This window comes from Gobio gobio (assembly GCF_949357685.1).
Source record: "Gobio gobio genome assembly, chromosome: 24".
Lineage (NCBI taxonomy): Eukaryota > Metazoa > Chordata > Actinopteri > Cypriniformes > Gobionidae > Gobio > Gobio gobio.
This window is the reverse complement of record NC_137120.1, coordinates 24,570,306-24,587,031: the sequence shown is the minus strand read 5'-3', so window position 1 is coordinate 24,587,031 and position 16,726 is coordinate 24,570,306. Positions and strand designations below refer to the sequence as shown.

General features: G+C 37.5%; 1 protein-coding gene across 7 annotated transcripts in view; it reads left to right on the top strand.

Annotated features, from left to right (window-relative positions):
* The window catches only part of add3a (adducin 3 (gamma) a), a 133,265-nt gene that overhangs the window by 112,582 nt on the left and 3,957 nt on the right, over window positions 1–16,726 (top strand). For 3 of the 7 annotated variants that reach the window (XM_079807139.1, XM_079807140.1, XM_079807138.1), the window contains 8 exons: window positions 3,026–3,175; window positions 3,279–3,422; window positions 3,577–3,675; window positions 5,616–5,789; window positions 8,518–8,769; window positions 9,353–9,469; window positions 12,363–12,446; window positions 12,981–13,104. In XM_079807139.1, coding sequence (XP_079663265.1) covers window positions 3,026–3,175; window positions 3,279–3,422; window positions 3,577–3,675; window positions 5,616–5,789; window positions 8,518–8,769; window positions 9,353–9,469; window positions 12,363–12,446; window positions 12,981–13,104 — 1,144 coding nt within the window. Of the gene's footprint in view, window positions 1–3,025; window positions 3,176–3,278; window positions 3,423–3,576; window positions 3,676–5,615; window positions 5,790–8,517; window positions 8,770–9,352; window positions 9,470–12,362; window positions 12,447–12,662; window positions 12,681–12,980; window positions 13,105–13,843; window positions 13,934–16,726 lie in introns of all 7 variants that reach the window. The other 4 variants (XM_079807136.1, XM_079807135.1, XM_079807134.1 and 1 more) reach the window with 3 other exon arrangements.

Here is a 16,726-nt window from a genome sequence, read left to right as displayed (position 1 = left end):
TTGGTCATGTATAATAGGCTTTAATAGGTGCTGTTGACCTTTTATTTATGGATCAAAGCCAGTACAGGTTTGTCCAGTTTCTGTTTGTGTGGACTGTGTTTTTTAGACAGTGAGAGTAGGATAAAGCCCAATCTCTTTTGCATAGTCGGAACTTACTGGATTTTTTTTTTATCTGTGTGTGAGAGAGAGAGATCTCGGTGTTGCTGACACAGTCATTCAGAGCTCCTGTTCTCTGCTTATGTGGGCGTGGCTGTGGGTTGGTGCCCGCTGGAATGAGGCCAGCAATCTGGGTCACAGTTTTATTAACCCTCTATATGATCAGTCACTTTCACACTCTCTCTTGTACACTCATTAAAGCTCTAAGCCCCTTAACAGAGAAGAACATGACATTGACACTGGATTTTAATACTTCCTGGAGAGAATGCACATGCAAAACTCTGTCATGAGCCAAGTCTTCATGATATTCTGATCTGTAGATATGGCTTTGGTCTCTCCTTTGTATTTTGACGTTATTTATGATATTAAAAAAAGTTAATAAATTATTTCAAGCAAAAAAAACTTTGTTCTGATCGGATTCAGAATGATGTTCAAAACATGAATTATCAGTGATCAAGTCCATCAAGACCCCCAAAGCTTGCACAGTCCAATGCCTCTTCATGAGTTTTGACATTTCATACGGTAACATTAGGCAGTTTTGATTTATATGCTGTTGAATGTTTAATGATTGTGTTTACTAACTTCTGTGTAAACAACTTCTATTCTCTCCTGGGCTGAATCCAAAATCACTCCCTAAAACCTCAATCACTATTCCCTACGTTAGTCCACTAATACAGTTCACTTGATGGAGTGAATGAAAATCAGTGAGCGAATTCGTTATTGCAGTGCATTATGGGGTTGATTGATTGCACTCAATAACGTCCACTATGTTTTCAGACACCACTACAAATGACTGTCCACTCAAATAATGCCCTATTTAAGGGTATAGGGGTGCCCGAATTTTGGAGGTCCCCGATTTTTGGATTCAGCCCTGGTTTACGCAGATGATCTTCGCTTGTTTTTGGATCCAGAGAGGCTGTACTGTTTCAGAAGATGCATAACATTGCCCCCTATCATATAACAGTGTAAACACAGTTTGCCATAACTCACGAATGGCAGGGAAGCGTTGTCATAAAAGACCGAAAATCTTGTCTATGGTGGTGAAAGAGTTAATGTAAATAGCACAAACTCTCCAGGATGGGTTACATACAAAAGTTTAATAGTATTAAGGGTAAAGGTGCGGTCACGTTAGAGACACTTTGGTAAATTATTGGGTGCAAAAAATGTCCATGATCTGTTTTTATGTATGTTTGATATATGAAGTGCAATGCAGCAATGCAATGCAGCAAATCCAACTTTTACCCTTTGCAAAATCTGCAAGGGGGAAATCATTCACTCTCAAGCGAAATTCCAGATTATGTTCATTTCTTTTGACATGACTGAATTTCGCCCGCGATACGATAAATGTCACCCACCTAAAGGAGTGTGTTCAAATTCCTAACCGCAATGTTGATTAGTAGTGTTTTTCTAAAGCAAGCGTTTACTGTTACATAATGAGATTTCATGTCTATGAAGCAACTGCTGTAATCATTTCCAAATGTTCTTGTAACAGGAAATTGTAACTTTGTTTTTGCCTTTTTATGTGCCTTGCGCTGTTAAATGTGGTCATTTCACTCCTAAAAAAAATCCATTTGTAATGACGAATATAATTGTTTGCTGGACTATTTTACAGCAAAAGTGACTACAGAATTCAAAGCACACTGGCACACTGATTCAAGCATTTACTCTACTCTTAGCATTTATTACTTAGCTACAACTCTCTTCAAATAAGATGAGAGATTTTGCCCGTTTCCTGACATCTAGTTCTTGTTTCAGTCCATTAGCATTAGTATGGTGGCATAATACAATAGATATGTCATCTAGAAGATAACCAACTTCCTATGGCCAGTTTAATACACAACATTAAACCAATGAAGAAAGAACTGCATGAGATAGATGTCAAAACAGTCATGTGATATTAGTGGCCGTGTGTAAACATAATCTGCATGAGGTTGGATGTCACTCTGCGCTCATTAACAGAGCAGAGGTACTGTGTGTTTATTTTGAGCTGGTAGTGATATGGGGTGCGGCATCGACAGGCATGTGAAGGGCATGTTGGGAGGCTTGTTACAGGACCTGCATGCAATTCGATATTTAATCAGAGCTCTAGAGGAATCAGACACCCACAAGCTTAGTCATTCACTTCTCATGACAATAACAAACTAACACAATCAATGATTGATAAATCATTTAGATACACAAGCATTGAAAAGTTTGAGGTTTCAAGTTTTTTTGAAAGTGTCTTATGTTCACCAAGACTAAAAAAGTTTTTTTGATCAAATATACAGTAAAAACAGTAATAATGCGAAATATTATTATTATTATTATTATGTATTATCAATGCTGAATACAGTTGTGCTGCTGCATATTTTTGAATAGAAAATTCAAAAGAACAGCGTTTATTTGATATAGAAATCGAAAATTATAAATTTGACAGTATCAATTTCTTTAAAAAAACAAACAAATCTTACCAACCCCAAACATTTGAATGATAGTGTAAATGAAAGGCTTAATTAAGCTGTACACCCCCCCCCCCCCATTGGTCATCCTGTATCGAGGTTACCAGGAAGCATATTAAATACATTAACCGAATCATCCACTGGTTCTCAGTTTATCTGCAAGGATGGTTCCTTCCTGATTAGCTGCACGATGTCAGGATTAATAGGGAATGATTGAATGTGTTGGACACCGTAGAGAAGGTAATAAAACCCTACAGTCTGTGTATTGATACTTATGGTTTGTTTTAATAAGCACTCAGATAGGAGTAATCAGATGCAGTCTCTGCGCAAATATTTTGTTTAAATGTAGAACTAGTTTAGCCTCACTGCTGTTTGTGTTTTAGGTGATTATAAACTGCTATGCTACATTATGTGTTTCTATCATTCTCCAGATGAAGGTGAACATTCTCGGTGACGTGATCGATCAGGGCTCCACCAACCTGCAGATCGACCCGGCCGGCTTCAGCCCTCACGCTGCCATCTACTCCATGAGACCCGACGTGCGCTGCATCGTTCACATACGCACACCAGCCACTGCTGCTGTAAGTATCCGCCCATTTACACCAGCTTCATTTCATTTTATTTCTTTTATTTCATAGAAATTATGAATCGCCATGACTTCATTAATCTCTTCTGTTATGTCAGGTGTCGTCTATGAAGTGCGGCCTGCTGCCCATCTCTCAGGAGGCTCTGATCCTGGGTGACATTGCCTACTACAACTACCAAGGCAGTCTGGATGAGCCAGATGAGCGCTTGGAGCTCCAGAAAGCCCTCGGACCATCAACGAAGGTAAACAACCTCTTTTTTTTTGTTGCATCTAAAATGGCATAATTCAATACCCAGTGACAGTTGCATGATGAAAGTGAGTATGAAAGCAAGAAATGCAGTATGTTTGTAAATGTGCAATATATTTTTCCCCAAGCTGTCTATGTTTGTGTTGCAGGTGTTGGTTTTAAGGAATCATGGGATTGTAGCTCTAGGGGAGACCATTGAAGAGGCCTTTCACTACATTTACAACGCCCAGTATGCCTGTGAAATTCAGGTAAAAGGCTCATGATGATGGATAATGCATTTTTAAATTGGTTTTGGGTGATGTTTTTATAACATACACTAATACAAATGGCTAACAGAACGCCAGGTGCTCATTGGCCAAATTTTGAAAGCTGTGGTCCTAGGGGTGTGAGATTATATATCATATACGATAATATTGTTTTAATTGTTTTAAAATTGAGTATGTCCCTCACAAAAACACACCTAGAGAGCGCACTCATACACTACATGATGTTGTCTACTAGGTTAGACTAATGCACTTGCGCATGTAGAGTGTGCGCTTTCACTGTGATTTACTCTATCAAAATGCATTTATAATGCCCTCAATATTCAACATAAGGGGCAAAAATACTTATTTGCCTTTTATATTTATATAATTTAATATAGTAAATAAATATCACACAAAGAGTGACATTTTTTTCTCCAAATATTTGCATGATTACAAATGTGATTTAGATTTTATTCAACAGTTTGATAAATAAGAAGTCAATATTAAGTAACTTACAAGTGATAACAATATTGCCTTTTTTTGCTCTATTTTGCCAACAAAAATAGTTCCAAACAAAGACACAGGGCTGTTTTGCATCTCTGAGCAATACATGGCGGTGTTTCTTTACTGAATTAACGAATCGCTTGAACAAATGATTCAATGATTTGCTCATTAAGACAGTCAAATGCTTCATTCCTGAATGAATCAGCCGTTTGAATGATTCGGTTGAATCTCAATGACTCACTCATTAACAGTGACTTGCTGCCACCTACCTATCTTTTTGTTTTTAAAATAATTTGTATATAATGTCAATATCGAAATGCCACTTCAGATGCAGCTTCTGTGTTTCATCTGAACTGCAGAGATGAATTGTTTATACAGATTTCATTTGATTGGAAAAGGCCCTATTGTGTCTTATTCTAAATGAATTTATTGATTAAATGTAAGAATTGAATACATACAAAACATGATGCATACCTTAATTATGTGAAAAAATGGCAATTTAAACTTGTCAATTTAACAAATTTAAACTTGTTGGAAAAGATAATTTCTGTCACTGTTGTGAACTGACCATTACACAGAATATGAAGAATATCAAAAACTTTAGTAGTCAGCTGTCCTAAACCTGCCAAGGTACCAACACAATACACTCAGCAAAATATTGTCTATCTATCATTATCGAGAAAACACCGGAAAATATAGAGATATCATTTATTTTCAATATCGCACACCCCTATGTGGTCCACAGGAATATATTTAAAGTTCGATATCTTGTACATCCAGCTTTACCTGCATACATGCAGTACTCTTACACATAGCAATATAATATATATCAATTATTGGCTCTGTGATTGTTTATATCATTGCAAAATGTAATCTAAATTATCGTACAGCTGTATATATAACGTTGTGTATATATAAGCATATCCAACTTAATCCAGATACATACACTACACTCATGTAAAGCAATATATACTATACAGCATATATCAGCTGCTTGATTGTTTGTCACAAAATGTAAACTATATTATCACACAGCTCTAATCTACGGAGCCCCTAAAGGGACATGGAGGTGGAAAAAAATATGAGATGGGAGGGGAAAATTATGTTTTGCGTTTGTTTTTGCATTCTTCCACGAGAAAAGGTTTTGTGAGCGAACGCAAAATTCTCAGGGGGACACGCATATAAAGATGCAAACATTTAACATCATGATTTTCTACAATGCTTCTTTAAAACAATGTGTATTGTGAAAAGCACTACACAAATAAATTTGACTTAACACTGAAACATCACCATTAAACAAGCTAAATGTTACTGCACTTCTGAAAAAGGATCAAGAACTGGCCTTTTGTGTTGTAGATGTCTGACGTCTCTCTCTCTCTCTCTCTCTCTCTCTCTCTCTCTCTCTCTCTCTCTCTCTCTCTCTCTCTCTCTCTCTCTAGGTGAATGCGTTCTCATGCGCTGGAGGAGTGGAGAACCTGATCGTGTTGGATCTGGAGAAGTTTAAATCTCGTACACAGGGGGTTGCACAAGCTGGGGTCAACATGGGCTCTCAGCACAAGTGGAGGGTGGGAGAGCTGGAGTTTGAGTCGCTCATGAGAATGCTGGACAACCTGGTATGTTTGTGTGAGACTCGAGTACATTTAAAATGAGCTCTGTGCCAATCATCTCCCAGTGTGATATAGAAACAGGATTTGAACTCTGCTTTGGACCATGCAATCGTGCCAAGTGTGAAAACAGCCAAAAGCGTCCGCTAAATGACTCCTTACAAGGGTTGGGTATCGTTTGTGTTTTTTACGATACCGGTGCCAAACCGATACTTTTAAAACTGTACCGGTGCCTAAACGGTGTCTGAACCGATACTTTTTAAAAAAAGATAAATGGATACAAAACACAATTTACTTAAATTCACAATAAAGCCTAAGCCACCTAACCCAACTATAATAGGCCTAATTTAACACTAAATAACAGTTACAGTACTAATAACAGCAAGGTAGTTGGTATTCTTGGTATGCTCAAACCAGCTCCAAGGTTAAGCTTTATTTTGAAATATGACCATATTGTCTGGCTAAATATTTTAGAACTCATCGCCTTATTGTTTCTATGGCGACGAGTCATGCTTCTCACATGACACAGCAGCCACAATAACGCTGTATGACAGCTGTATCGGTTTTATTAAGTTTTTTCTTTTTTATTCATAATATTCACAAACTTGTTAACCATGTAATGAACTATCTGATATTCAGATTTTCAAATATGTGTGAGTGAATGTGTGTTCAGGCTGATTTATACTTCTGCGTCGGACCTACGCCGCTAGTTACGCGTTGGTTTTCATTTATACTTCTGCGTTTTTGTCCACGTCAATGTGCAGTTACTCATGCAGACCGCTAGGAGGCAGTGTCCATGGGCATGTTGATGGTAACCCACAGTATCAATGCAAAAGCTGAAGAAGAAATGGATTGTTTACATTGTCATTGCATATATCTCAATCAGCTCCCTAGTTCAGTAGTCAGTGCACTGATAAGGACATAAGTCAATGGGCTGACTCCCTGATCAGTGCCCTGACTACTGAACTAGGGAGCTGATTGAGATGCACCCGAAGTATCAGCAGCAGTGATGGCGGCAGATAGCGGCTTTTCTTGCGGCTTGAGTTGTTGTATGTAATACAAATTAAGCATCTCTAGTTGATTAGTAGAGTTACATAAGAGGCGATCTGGCGCTGGAGTGCGTTTGTGAAATCATGCAGAGTGCTCGTGGCAGCTGTTTTCAGTATCGGTAGCTTGTGCACAGGCTATAGCGCTTCAATCGTTTGCTGTTGCGGAGACTTTATTCGTTCCGTTGAAATCACAAAACCAAATGCACCCATTGTGATTTGTCCCTGTTCTTGATATACAATCATGATTAACATCTTTGGTTTTAATGAGGAAATAAATAAACTATACTCAGCGGATCTATGTATTTATTCACTAACATAAAGAATCTCTGCACTACAAAATATTGTGTTATATAGCAGATATAAGGATGAAACAATCATCCCATTTCTGGACACACACACACTCCAATTGCAGATTTTTTTAAATTTATTTATTGACCTGAGGGAGGGGTTCTGGCAGACCAATCACAGCGCTTGCGGTCCGCGTAGAATTGACGCGTTGTTACATTTTTGGAGAGGTGCGCATCAGGGTACGTCGTAGGGTACACGCGCATCACACAGCCTACGGCGTATACTCGACGCAGAAGTATAAATTGGGCTTTAGTTGATCTATAATGCGCGATGGGCGGCGCAATGTTAGTTTGCGCCTCAGAGAATCGGATCTGTCGGATTTACATCACATAAATTCATCCTCGTCTCACGAAATACATGAAAGTAAGTGACTGCTGCTGAACTGGGAGAAGAATAGAGTAAACTATATAGTTAACTATATATTGTTATCTGATATGAATAAAACAAGTAGTCAATTTATAACTGTCTGAAAGGATTGTCATTGCCGCTATAGACATCAGTGTGTATTTTTTGCTAGTAATTACGTGCATTTAAATGTCTGAAACCTAAAATAAACATTATGTGGTTGAAAACACTGAATAGTTGTGAAATGTGACGAGCACTGAACGCGTCTGTCTCTGGCTCGGCGCCAGCCAAAGCGCGAAAACATGTTTGAATTTAAGTGGCGCCGAAATGGGGCACTGAAATCTGCGTTCTGATTCGGTCCGGTTACATACCGGTTATATAGGGTTTTGGTACCCGACCCTACTGCTAGTCCAACTGGGTTTGAGAGGAATAATCACAGCGGAGAGACTGTAAAATCACTTCTTTGAGCCTTTTTCTTTCTCCGCTCGCTTTCCTCTCCTATTAGGCAGACAAAACGTAAAAGAAAGAGACGAACTGGAGTTGAAAAGCACTCCTGCCACAACTCTTTTCTCTTCTTTCTCCAGCTGTGCAGACTGCGCTGTTTTTTCTCTCCGTCCGTGTGAGATAGGGAAGAATGCAGGCATGTGGAAAGTCTGTTTTCCCAGCCGAGGCAGAAGAATGGAGTGATGTGGAAGATGATAATGATATGGTGCGTCGCTCAGTGAGCCACCATTACCCGCTTTCAGTGAAGCGATGTGTTTTTCCCGCTTATACTGGAGAGTTTCAGGATATGGTTACAGAATGTGCTTGAAACGCAGATGTACCTTAAAGACTGTCTTTTATGGCTTTCGTGCACCTTCTGCAAAGATTTCAAGCAGTGGCTCATTATGTAAACCTGTTCTAAGTGTTGAAACTCATTCATAAAAGGCCTTTGATTCGTTGAAGGCAGTTAAATGATTTAAGATTAGGTCTCATCCTTGTGTATTTACTTTCAGGGCTACAGGACAGGCTACACGTACCGACACCCCATCGTGCGGGAGAAGCCGCGACACAAGAGCGAAGTGGAGATTCCGGCAACAGTGACGGCGTTCATGTTCGATGACGATGACACGCCGCGTTTCCCTTTGAAGTTGCTGCAGCAGCGACAGCAGAGGGAGAAAACACGCTGGCTCAATTCACCCAACTGCTACATGAAGGTGAACGTGTCGGACGGGGCTAGCGAGGAGAACGGACGCACCAAGACTATGGTGAGATCTCTGTTATGGTGCTCTGAGATCATGTTTTTGAAAGCCTTGCATGCTAAAAGTAAAAAGCGGATTGCTGTTAAGGTAGTAAATCTGTCTCATCAGAAAGTCCTCAGGTGGATTTGGTGGAAGAGCAAGAATGTGGTTATTTCCTGGGCATAACTGACAGTCTAGCTGCAGACAAAACACATATTTCTGTTGTCATCACAGATAAACTTTTGGAGCCTTGTAACTTCTGTCAGCCGTCTGGAGGACGTCACTGATTCCAAATGAATGCACTGACCTCTAGTGGTCAAGGCTTTAGTATTACATCTTTGGCTGCATTTTCACCAGGAGCAAAATGTCAACCTTTGCAAAAAAAATAAGTCTAGATCTAGCTCAGAACAAGACCTTTGTGCACAGCATTTCATGGCAAACATTTGTACTTCAGAGACATTTGGTTGCAACTCTGTCAAAACAGCCATGCTGAGACTTTACGCCAACTCTGAATGGCAGCAGAGGGCCTTATCTTTCTAAACAAATCTCAGTATGCATTTGTTTTCTTGAATTCTGTATTAAATCTCTTTCTTTTACCAAATCTCTGCAGTGGATGAAGTCAGATGATGGCGGTAACGCCAGCGGGACTCCGATCCGCATTGAAGATCCCAACCAGTTTGTTCCTCTGAACACAAACCCCAGTGAAGTTCTGCAAAAGAGAAATAAGGTGAGTTGTGTGTGCGATCAGACAGTGTTTCATGGAGTCTTGATGCAGAAGTAGTCATAGGCAAACTTCTATAGTGGCGGTCGAAAAACTACATGGGGCCCTGTGAAATCCGTTTTATTTTTTCCCAAATTCCGTTTTTTTCCGTTCTAATTTTTCTGGGTTAAGTTTTTTGTTTTTTCCCGGTTAAAATTTTTTTTTTAGACTCCATTTTAAGTTATTAATTGAAAATGGTTAAATTTAATTTTAGTCATCAAAAAGCATGTCTAGTTCATTGAAATCATGAAACTTATATAATTTAACAACAATTTCTAAAGTTTAACTAAATGAATTTTTATGTTTAGGGTCCTATGAAAATTATGAAATTTAGTGTTAATATGAAAATTTCCTTTTTTATTTTTACAAATGTAATAATACAAAAAAAACATGTCTAATTAATTGAATTCATAAAAACAACAGTATTTTTTTAATTCTAAGAAAAGTTTTTTTTTATTTCAGAAATTCTGTTGTGTATTTTAATGTTTCTGGCAGTTAAATGAAGACATAAAACATTAATTTATCTTTTAATCATATGAAATTAAACAAACTTTTTTTGTCAAAAAAAGTCAGTTTTAAAGATATTAGTGTTAGTAGTATTACATTGAGACAGCTACATTCTGCTGTATAACAGTAATATATTTCTGTCACAATTTCTTCAAGTTAAACCAAACTTTTATTTTGATGGGTTGCCGTGAAGACCTTTGAGTCTCTGTGTGTTATTATGATGGTGGTAGTTTTTCTCAAATTAAACTGTAAAATGCTTGTGAAGTGACTGTCAGACTGTCAGACTCTGAAGATGAAGTTCATGCATTCATGTCCTCAAATAGTGAGTCAGCAGAGGCTGAAAACACAAGTGTGTGTGGGAAATGAAACCATTCGTTCACACAAAGACACGCAGAACATGCAGGATTCATATTTTACCAAAATATGAATCCCGAAAATGTCTTTTTGTGGTTTAATATTCACAGACACTAGTCTATATCACGATTTGATTGAAGTGTACTAACCTACATTTTATTTATTCATCAGAAAGTTGACAAATTTCTATACAGTAAATTCCATTTTTATGACTGGATTCCACATCGCGGAAATCATAGGGCCCGAACTACAACAATACAATTATTGCATTCTAGAGCTGCAACTAACGATTATTTTTTCTGTCGACTAATCTAACGATTATTTTTTTCGATTAGTCGACTAAACTAACGATAATTTTTCCGGATTAATCTTATGATTCTTTTTTACTGATTATTGTATTTCAAAGAGGGTAGTGAATTTGTATATTATTTTAACATGAAATCAATGAATGATGACAATATGAATTGTATTTCAGGAAGGGTAGAGTACATAGTATGTCATTTTATAATGAAATATATGAACACAAGAAGCTTTTTAAACATAATATATAATGATACTATTCATCATAAAATGTATACAGAGTAGGCCTAATTAGGAAAAGTTGTTTACTATAGTAGTTGAGTATGATTTCGTTTATTGATTTGTGTCAATAGTAAACGAAAATGCACTTGTATTTATCTGCAAAAGGTTCACATACAGGAGCTTTCAGCATAGTTTTAATATAGTATAACTAGTCGTCTATTTTGAAGATAGATGTGCATAAACAACGACTAAAGCTGCCAGAAGTTTTAGCCCAAACTTCAAAGACACATTTAAATGATTAAAGCTAGAGGCATATCTTAACTTTAATGTTACTTTAATCATGCAAACTACAGCATGTTATTATGCATATGTGTTTGGGACAGAGGGGAACCAGGTCGCATTAACAGGAGATATATGCAGCCCATAATAAATAAAAGCACGAGACGTACTGGAGTCGGAGAAGAACCCCGGAAAATGTGACCGTCTGTTGCAATACACGCGCCACGGTTCAGCTGCTCGAGAGAACACTGGCAGCAGGGTTGCCAGGTTTTCACAACAAAACCCACCCATTCATTACTCAAAACTAGCCCAAAACAAGCCCAATCGCGTTTCGGGGAGGTTCTCTGGTAAACATCGCGTTCGGGGGGTTAAATATGTGTGTTTTTTTTGCAGGGCTGCCGGCTAAAATTCTCATTCCCGGGGCTAAATATCACATAGTTGGGATCGCTTCAACCCGCGGACGTGAGACACAGCCCGCGGCAACAGTGTAGAAGTAGCCCAATTCCGCGGAAAAAATGGGACTTGGCAACACTGACTGCAGTGTGAAAGCTCCCGCTCTCCACGCGCACAGCTCCTGCTCTGCCACCGCGCGCAGTGTGAAACCGGCATTACAGAGCGAACAAAGCACAGTTTTATTCGGCTTCTGTTTAAAGTACTCCCACACTTTTGAATGTCGCGGTCTGGCTTTATATGATAAATGATAATTTTCACTATGCTTGGGAGCAGAAGCTGCCATTATTCTAGATCTTTTGTTCCATTCTAGAACGTAAATAATGTGCCGCCGACGCGTCGACGCACTTCACGCACGTCGGCGTATTTTCTTAGTCGACGTCATCGACGACGTCGACGCGTCGTTGCAGCCCTATTGCATTCAAATTTTCCCCAATAGCAAAATGAAAAAAAATCCATGCGTTTATATGACTTGAAGAAAACAATATTGAGAGATTATGTTGGTCAGAAGAGAGAAAGATGCCAAATTTGCCATTATTCCCTCAGCTTATATTATAAACACTCACACAGCAGCGCTAACTAGCTTTAATGTCAAGGTAATATAACACAAGATTAATATTATAAATGTACATTAACAATTTGAAAAATTTTAATATGCATTTTACAAGTTAATAGCTGGGAACGCATCACTATTCGCCATTTCATTGATGTCACTGGGTCTTAAACCGCTTTTCTGTGATCTTTTCAGATTCGCGAACAGAACCGGTTTGATATGATGACCGCAGGACCGCAATCACAGCGGCTGGCAGGGATTGTGGTGGAAAAACCGCCGGTGAGTGGCAGAATGGCATTATTATAAACCATGTGTGAATCCTGAACAGTCAAGCAAGGGTTGCACAGACATCCACTAGGTGGCGCCAGATCCTCTCAAAGACAGTTGAATTGTGTGAGCGGGATCAGTTGTGTTGGTGAAATGAGCATCAGCATGTGTGCCAAAGGTCTCATATTTTAAAGCATGCTCTTATGAAGCTCTTTTTTTCTCTTTAAGGCACAGTCGCCAGTTAAGGTAAAATCCCAGGGTGTTTTGTTTGTCGTTATGTGGAAAATGATCACACACATTTTCAGTTTTGCATGAGGTCAAACTGTTATATTTGTAGTTATGGATTTGCAGTGTTCCTACTTCACATTTGTGTTTTGAATATTAGAGGATTTGCGACACTTTGCGTTTGAATGCACAATGATTAACATGCCTGATGGTCTGTGTGTTTGAGTTGTTTTTGTCATCGTTATGACTCATTTCATTACCGAGGTGCAATTCTAGTGTCTTATTTTGTGTTCTCTGCTCTGCCCACGCACACACGTGCAGCCGTACATGGGAGACGGTGAGGAACAGACGGGCCCTCTCCCTCCAAACCCCTTCAGCGAGCTGATCGAGAAAGAGATGAACGATTACCAGAAGAGAGTAGAACGACAGCACTTCGGATTAGATGGTAAAACATGCTCACAAGCCCCTCACACCTCAGCTGTACACTTTTTTATTCCGCAAAGATGCGTTAAATTGATCAAAAGTGACTTTAAAGATTTTGTTTTTTTAAACTTTCGATTCATCAAAGAATCCTGAAATAAATATCTGATATATCTGATAATAATCAGAAATGTTTCTTTAGCTCAAAATCAGCATATTAGAATGATTTCTGAAGGATCATGTGACAAAAAATTTATGATGCTGAAAATTCAGCTTTGCATCTCATGAATAAATTACATTTTACAATATATTACAATAGAAAACAGTTATTTTAAACTGCAATAATATTTCACAATATTAATGTTTTTGCTGTATTTTTTATCAAATAAATGTAGCCTTTGGTGAACATAAGTGACTTTTTTCAAAATATAAAAAAAATCTTGCCAACCCAAAACTTTACCCTCCTAACTAGTGCAAATAGATTAAGACCGCTGAGATGCATGACACCTCTTTTCTTCTAAAAGCACCTCACTTCCTGTTCCCCATGTCACTTATATATGACCCAGTCAATGCTAATGTTGTAACTCCCTGCCCCTTATAGCTAAAAATCAATAACGTGTGACTTGCACCGAACTAACATGAATACATCCAGCCAAGATGAGTCTTAGAGCTGTGACAATGCTTTTGCATGCTAACCTGTCTACTTCTCTAACTGTTTGTCTCCCTGCCTGTCTGTCTGTTCACTAACCAACTCACTCCTGCAGATGAAGAGCAGCTCACGTCAGACGACGCTTCCACACTCTCTCAGTCAGTGTCCCAAACTCAGTCTCCTCAAAACACGCCAGCTAAAGAAGGTATAACAGACTGAAAGAGCCAGCTGCCTCACTCAACTACAACTGTCAGTATTTGTGAGAATAGCACATATTAGCAACAAATGTTGACCCAGAAACACAGGCAGTGAGATTGCTTATGTTGTAACATGCAGATGTGTAATTTAATAGTGGTTCATTTTCATAGGTTAGGCTGGATTGCTGTTCTGCTGTTTGTGAATCATACTGCAGTGCACATCAGTGTTGTTCTTGTTAAGTTAAACTATGAAAATTGCAGTTTTCAGTAATTTTAAATCACTGAAACTGAATTAAAATATAAATATTACATGAAAAACTTCAAAAGAACAACCTAGAAATGGTGCCTTTGGTAGTTAGCTGACATAAACCAGTTTAACTTGAAGTACTATAATGAATTAATCATAAAAATAAATTAAAGCTCAATAGAAATATTTAAAAAGCAAATAAAAAATGACTAAAGTGCATACAATTACTAGTGCTGTCAAATTGATTAATCGCATCCAAAATAAAATTGTGTGTTTACATAATATATGCGTGTACCAGGGCTGTGCGATTAATCGAAATCGTAATAAAGCAGAATAGCATGATTTTTCCACCATCCCCCTAAAGGACCATTCAGATGTCGCGCCTAAAAACGCATTGTTGTTACGGAAAGGGTGAAGCTGGTTCTTGTCACATGACCTGCGCTACACTGGCGACCTTCTGAAAAGTTGAGATTTTTTATTTCGCTGCGCCGCGGACGCGTCTGGAAAAAAACGTGCGACCGTCTACTTTTAAAATAATGAACTTCAGCGACGTGAACTGTAGCGTGCAATCTGAATGCAGCACACCTTCACCTATGTGAATTCAGGGCAGGATAAGAACTAAAAAAAGGAGAGATAATATATCAGATCCAGGCAATTTGCAAGACCTGTCAAACTTTCACTGCAGCAAAACAGAGTATTAAGTGCCCTTCACACAGAATGCATTTTTGCAGTTAAAAACACGAGACGCTGGTCTAGAGATGCGTTTTTTTTCCTATGCTGCGAGATGTTGCGAAAGAAAAGATTCTTCCAAACGATGTAATATTGATGATAATACAGGCATTTGCGAACTGCACAACATATGAAAGAGTTCAAAAAGGAAATAACCCAACGTCACAATATAACTTATGCAAATATATTCTGCCTGCAAATATTGGCAATAAAGCCAGCTTCCGAAAAAATTATACACAAAAGTAAGTGTGTATAAAATTGTGATTTTAAAAAAAAATTTTTAAGTCAGTTTAATGTAATTTAAGTTGAAATAACTTACACAGCCAAGTTGATTGTACTTCAATTTAATGCAGCAAGTTTTTTTCTGTGTAGTTTCGAAATCAACGGTCCTGTTTGTTTTCAATCTTTTTGCAACATGTTAAAATGGGTCTTGCAAAACGATCTGGTAGGATGTTGCAGGACGTTACCTTGCTCTTCTTTGATGTTGCCTTCTTATAAAACAAGTAATACCTGTCTCCTATTATAGAAGAGTAAATTTAAGTCGTCTGCAAGAAGTAGAGAGCCTTACTTAAACTGAGGATGAAGCCTTACATAAATAAAAGAAATCCTGATATGCGTTCACACACAGCGGGGATAAAGTGCTGCGTGAGAAACAGGATGCGTTTGGCCTATTCTCTTGAACCAGTTGCATCAAACTCACTGGTTAACCAACTAGACGCATTACATGACCTGTGATGAGCCATAAACAATTGAGGACACTTTCAACATGTTTATGTTGTCAAGTGTACAAGAGTATGTCAAGTGTATAGACATTTTTCCACAGAGCTTCTTGCAATCATGATGCAACATTTAACTTCTGTAACCTTAGGTGTTACTAAATTAGACGTGAATCTGATAGTCAAAAGGCTTTTTATTAAATATTCATGCAACTTTTTATAAAATATGCAGTAGTCACCTGCCATTCCGTTTAACTCCATTTAAAGCAAAATAAAGCAGCGAGTATTTTTTTTTATACAACATGGGAGTCACTATTATAATTTAATAATTTATTATAAATGTATAATTTAACTCATTTTTAAATAATATTAATAAAAATGTATAATGATAATCGCAAACATTTATTCCTAACTGTAGATTTATGGTTTCTAGGCAACATTTATTAAACAATTTAAAAATGGAATATTAATATTTGTTTTAAATAATTAGTGTTCAATGTATTAATAATGCAATAAATTGTCCACCACCATTAACAATTCTTAACGCAGATAAAATAAAATTGACAAGTGCAATTGTTGCCTTTATTTTTATTTTTTCAAGAAATATTGCAACTTAAGATCAAACTTAATTTTTATTAGTTAATACTTTTTAATGATATATTAATACAATAAATAAAAACTCAACAAACTCTTTTTCCGGGAAATTATATAATTCATTAGCACAACTGTTTGCTTAACTTAAAGAATTTTCAGTAACTGTTTATCCATTATAATTAGCAGTTTATTGCAGATTTATTTGAATGAAAAACTACTCTTTACAATAGCAAATGTTCTGAAATAAATGGCCTTTTTGAAAGGACGCCTAGACTTTTCTTGACATAAAAGCTCACAGAAGCTACATTACTGAGAGAATCATCCTCATATTTGAATCATGACATGATTAGACATTCAGTTTTATATTTAAGTTATTTACAGGCTCTTAAAATTAAATTATAATATTTTTTTCCCTAAGTGAAAAAAAAAAAAAAAAAACGTGAGTCACTTACAGGTATATTACTCTGTTCCCATATTACTTTGAGTTATTATGACTCTTGGGTAGCAACATTTCA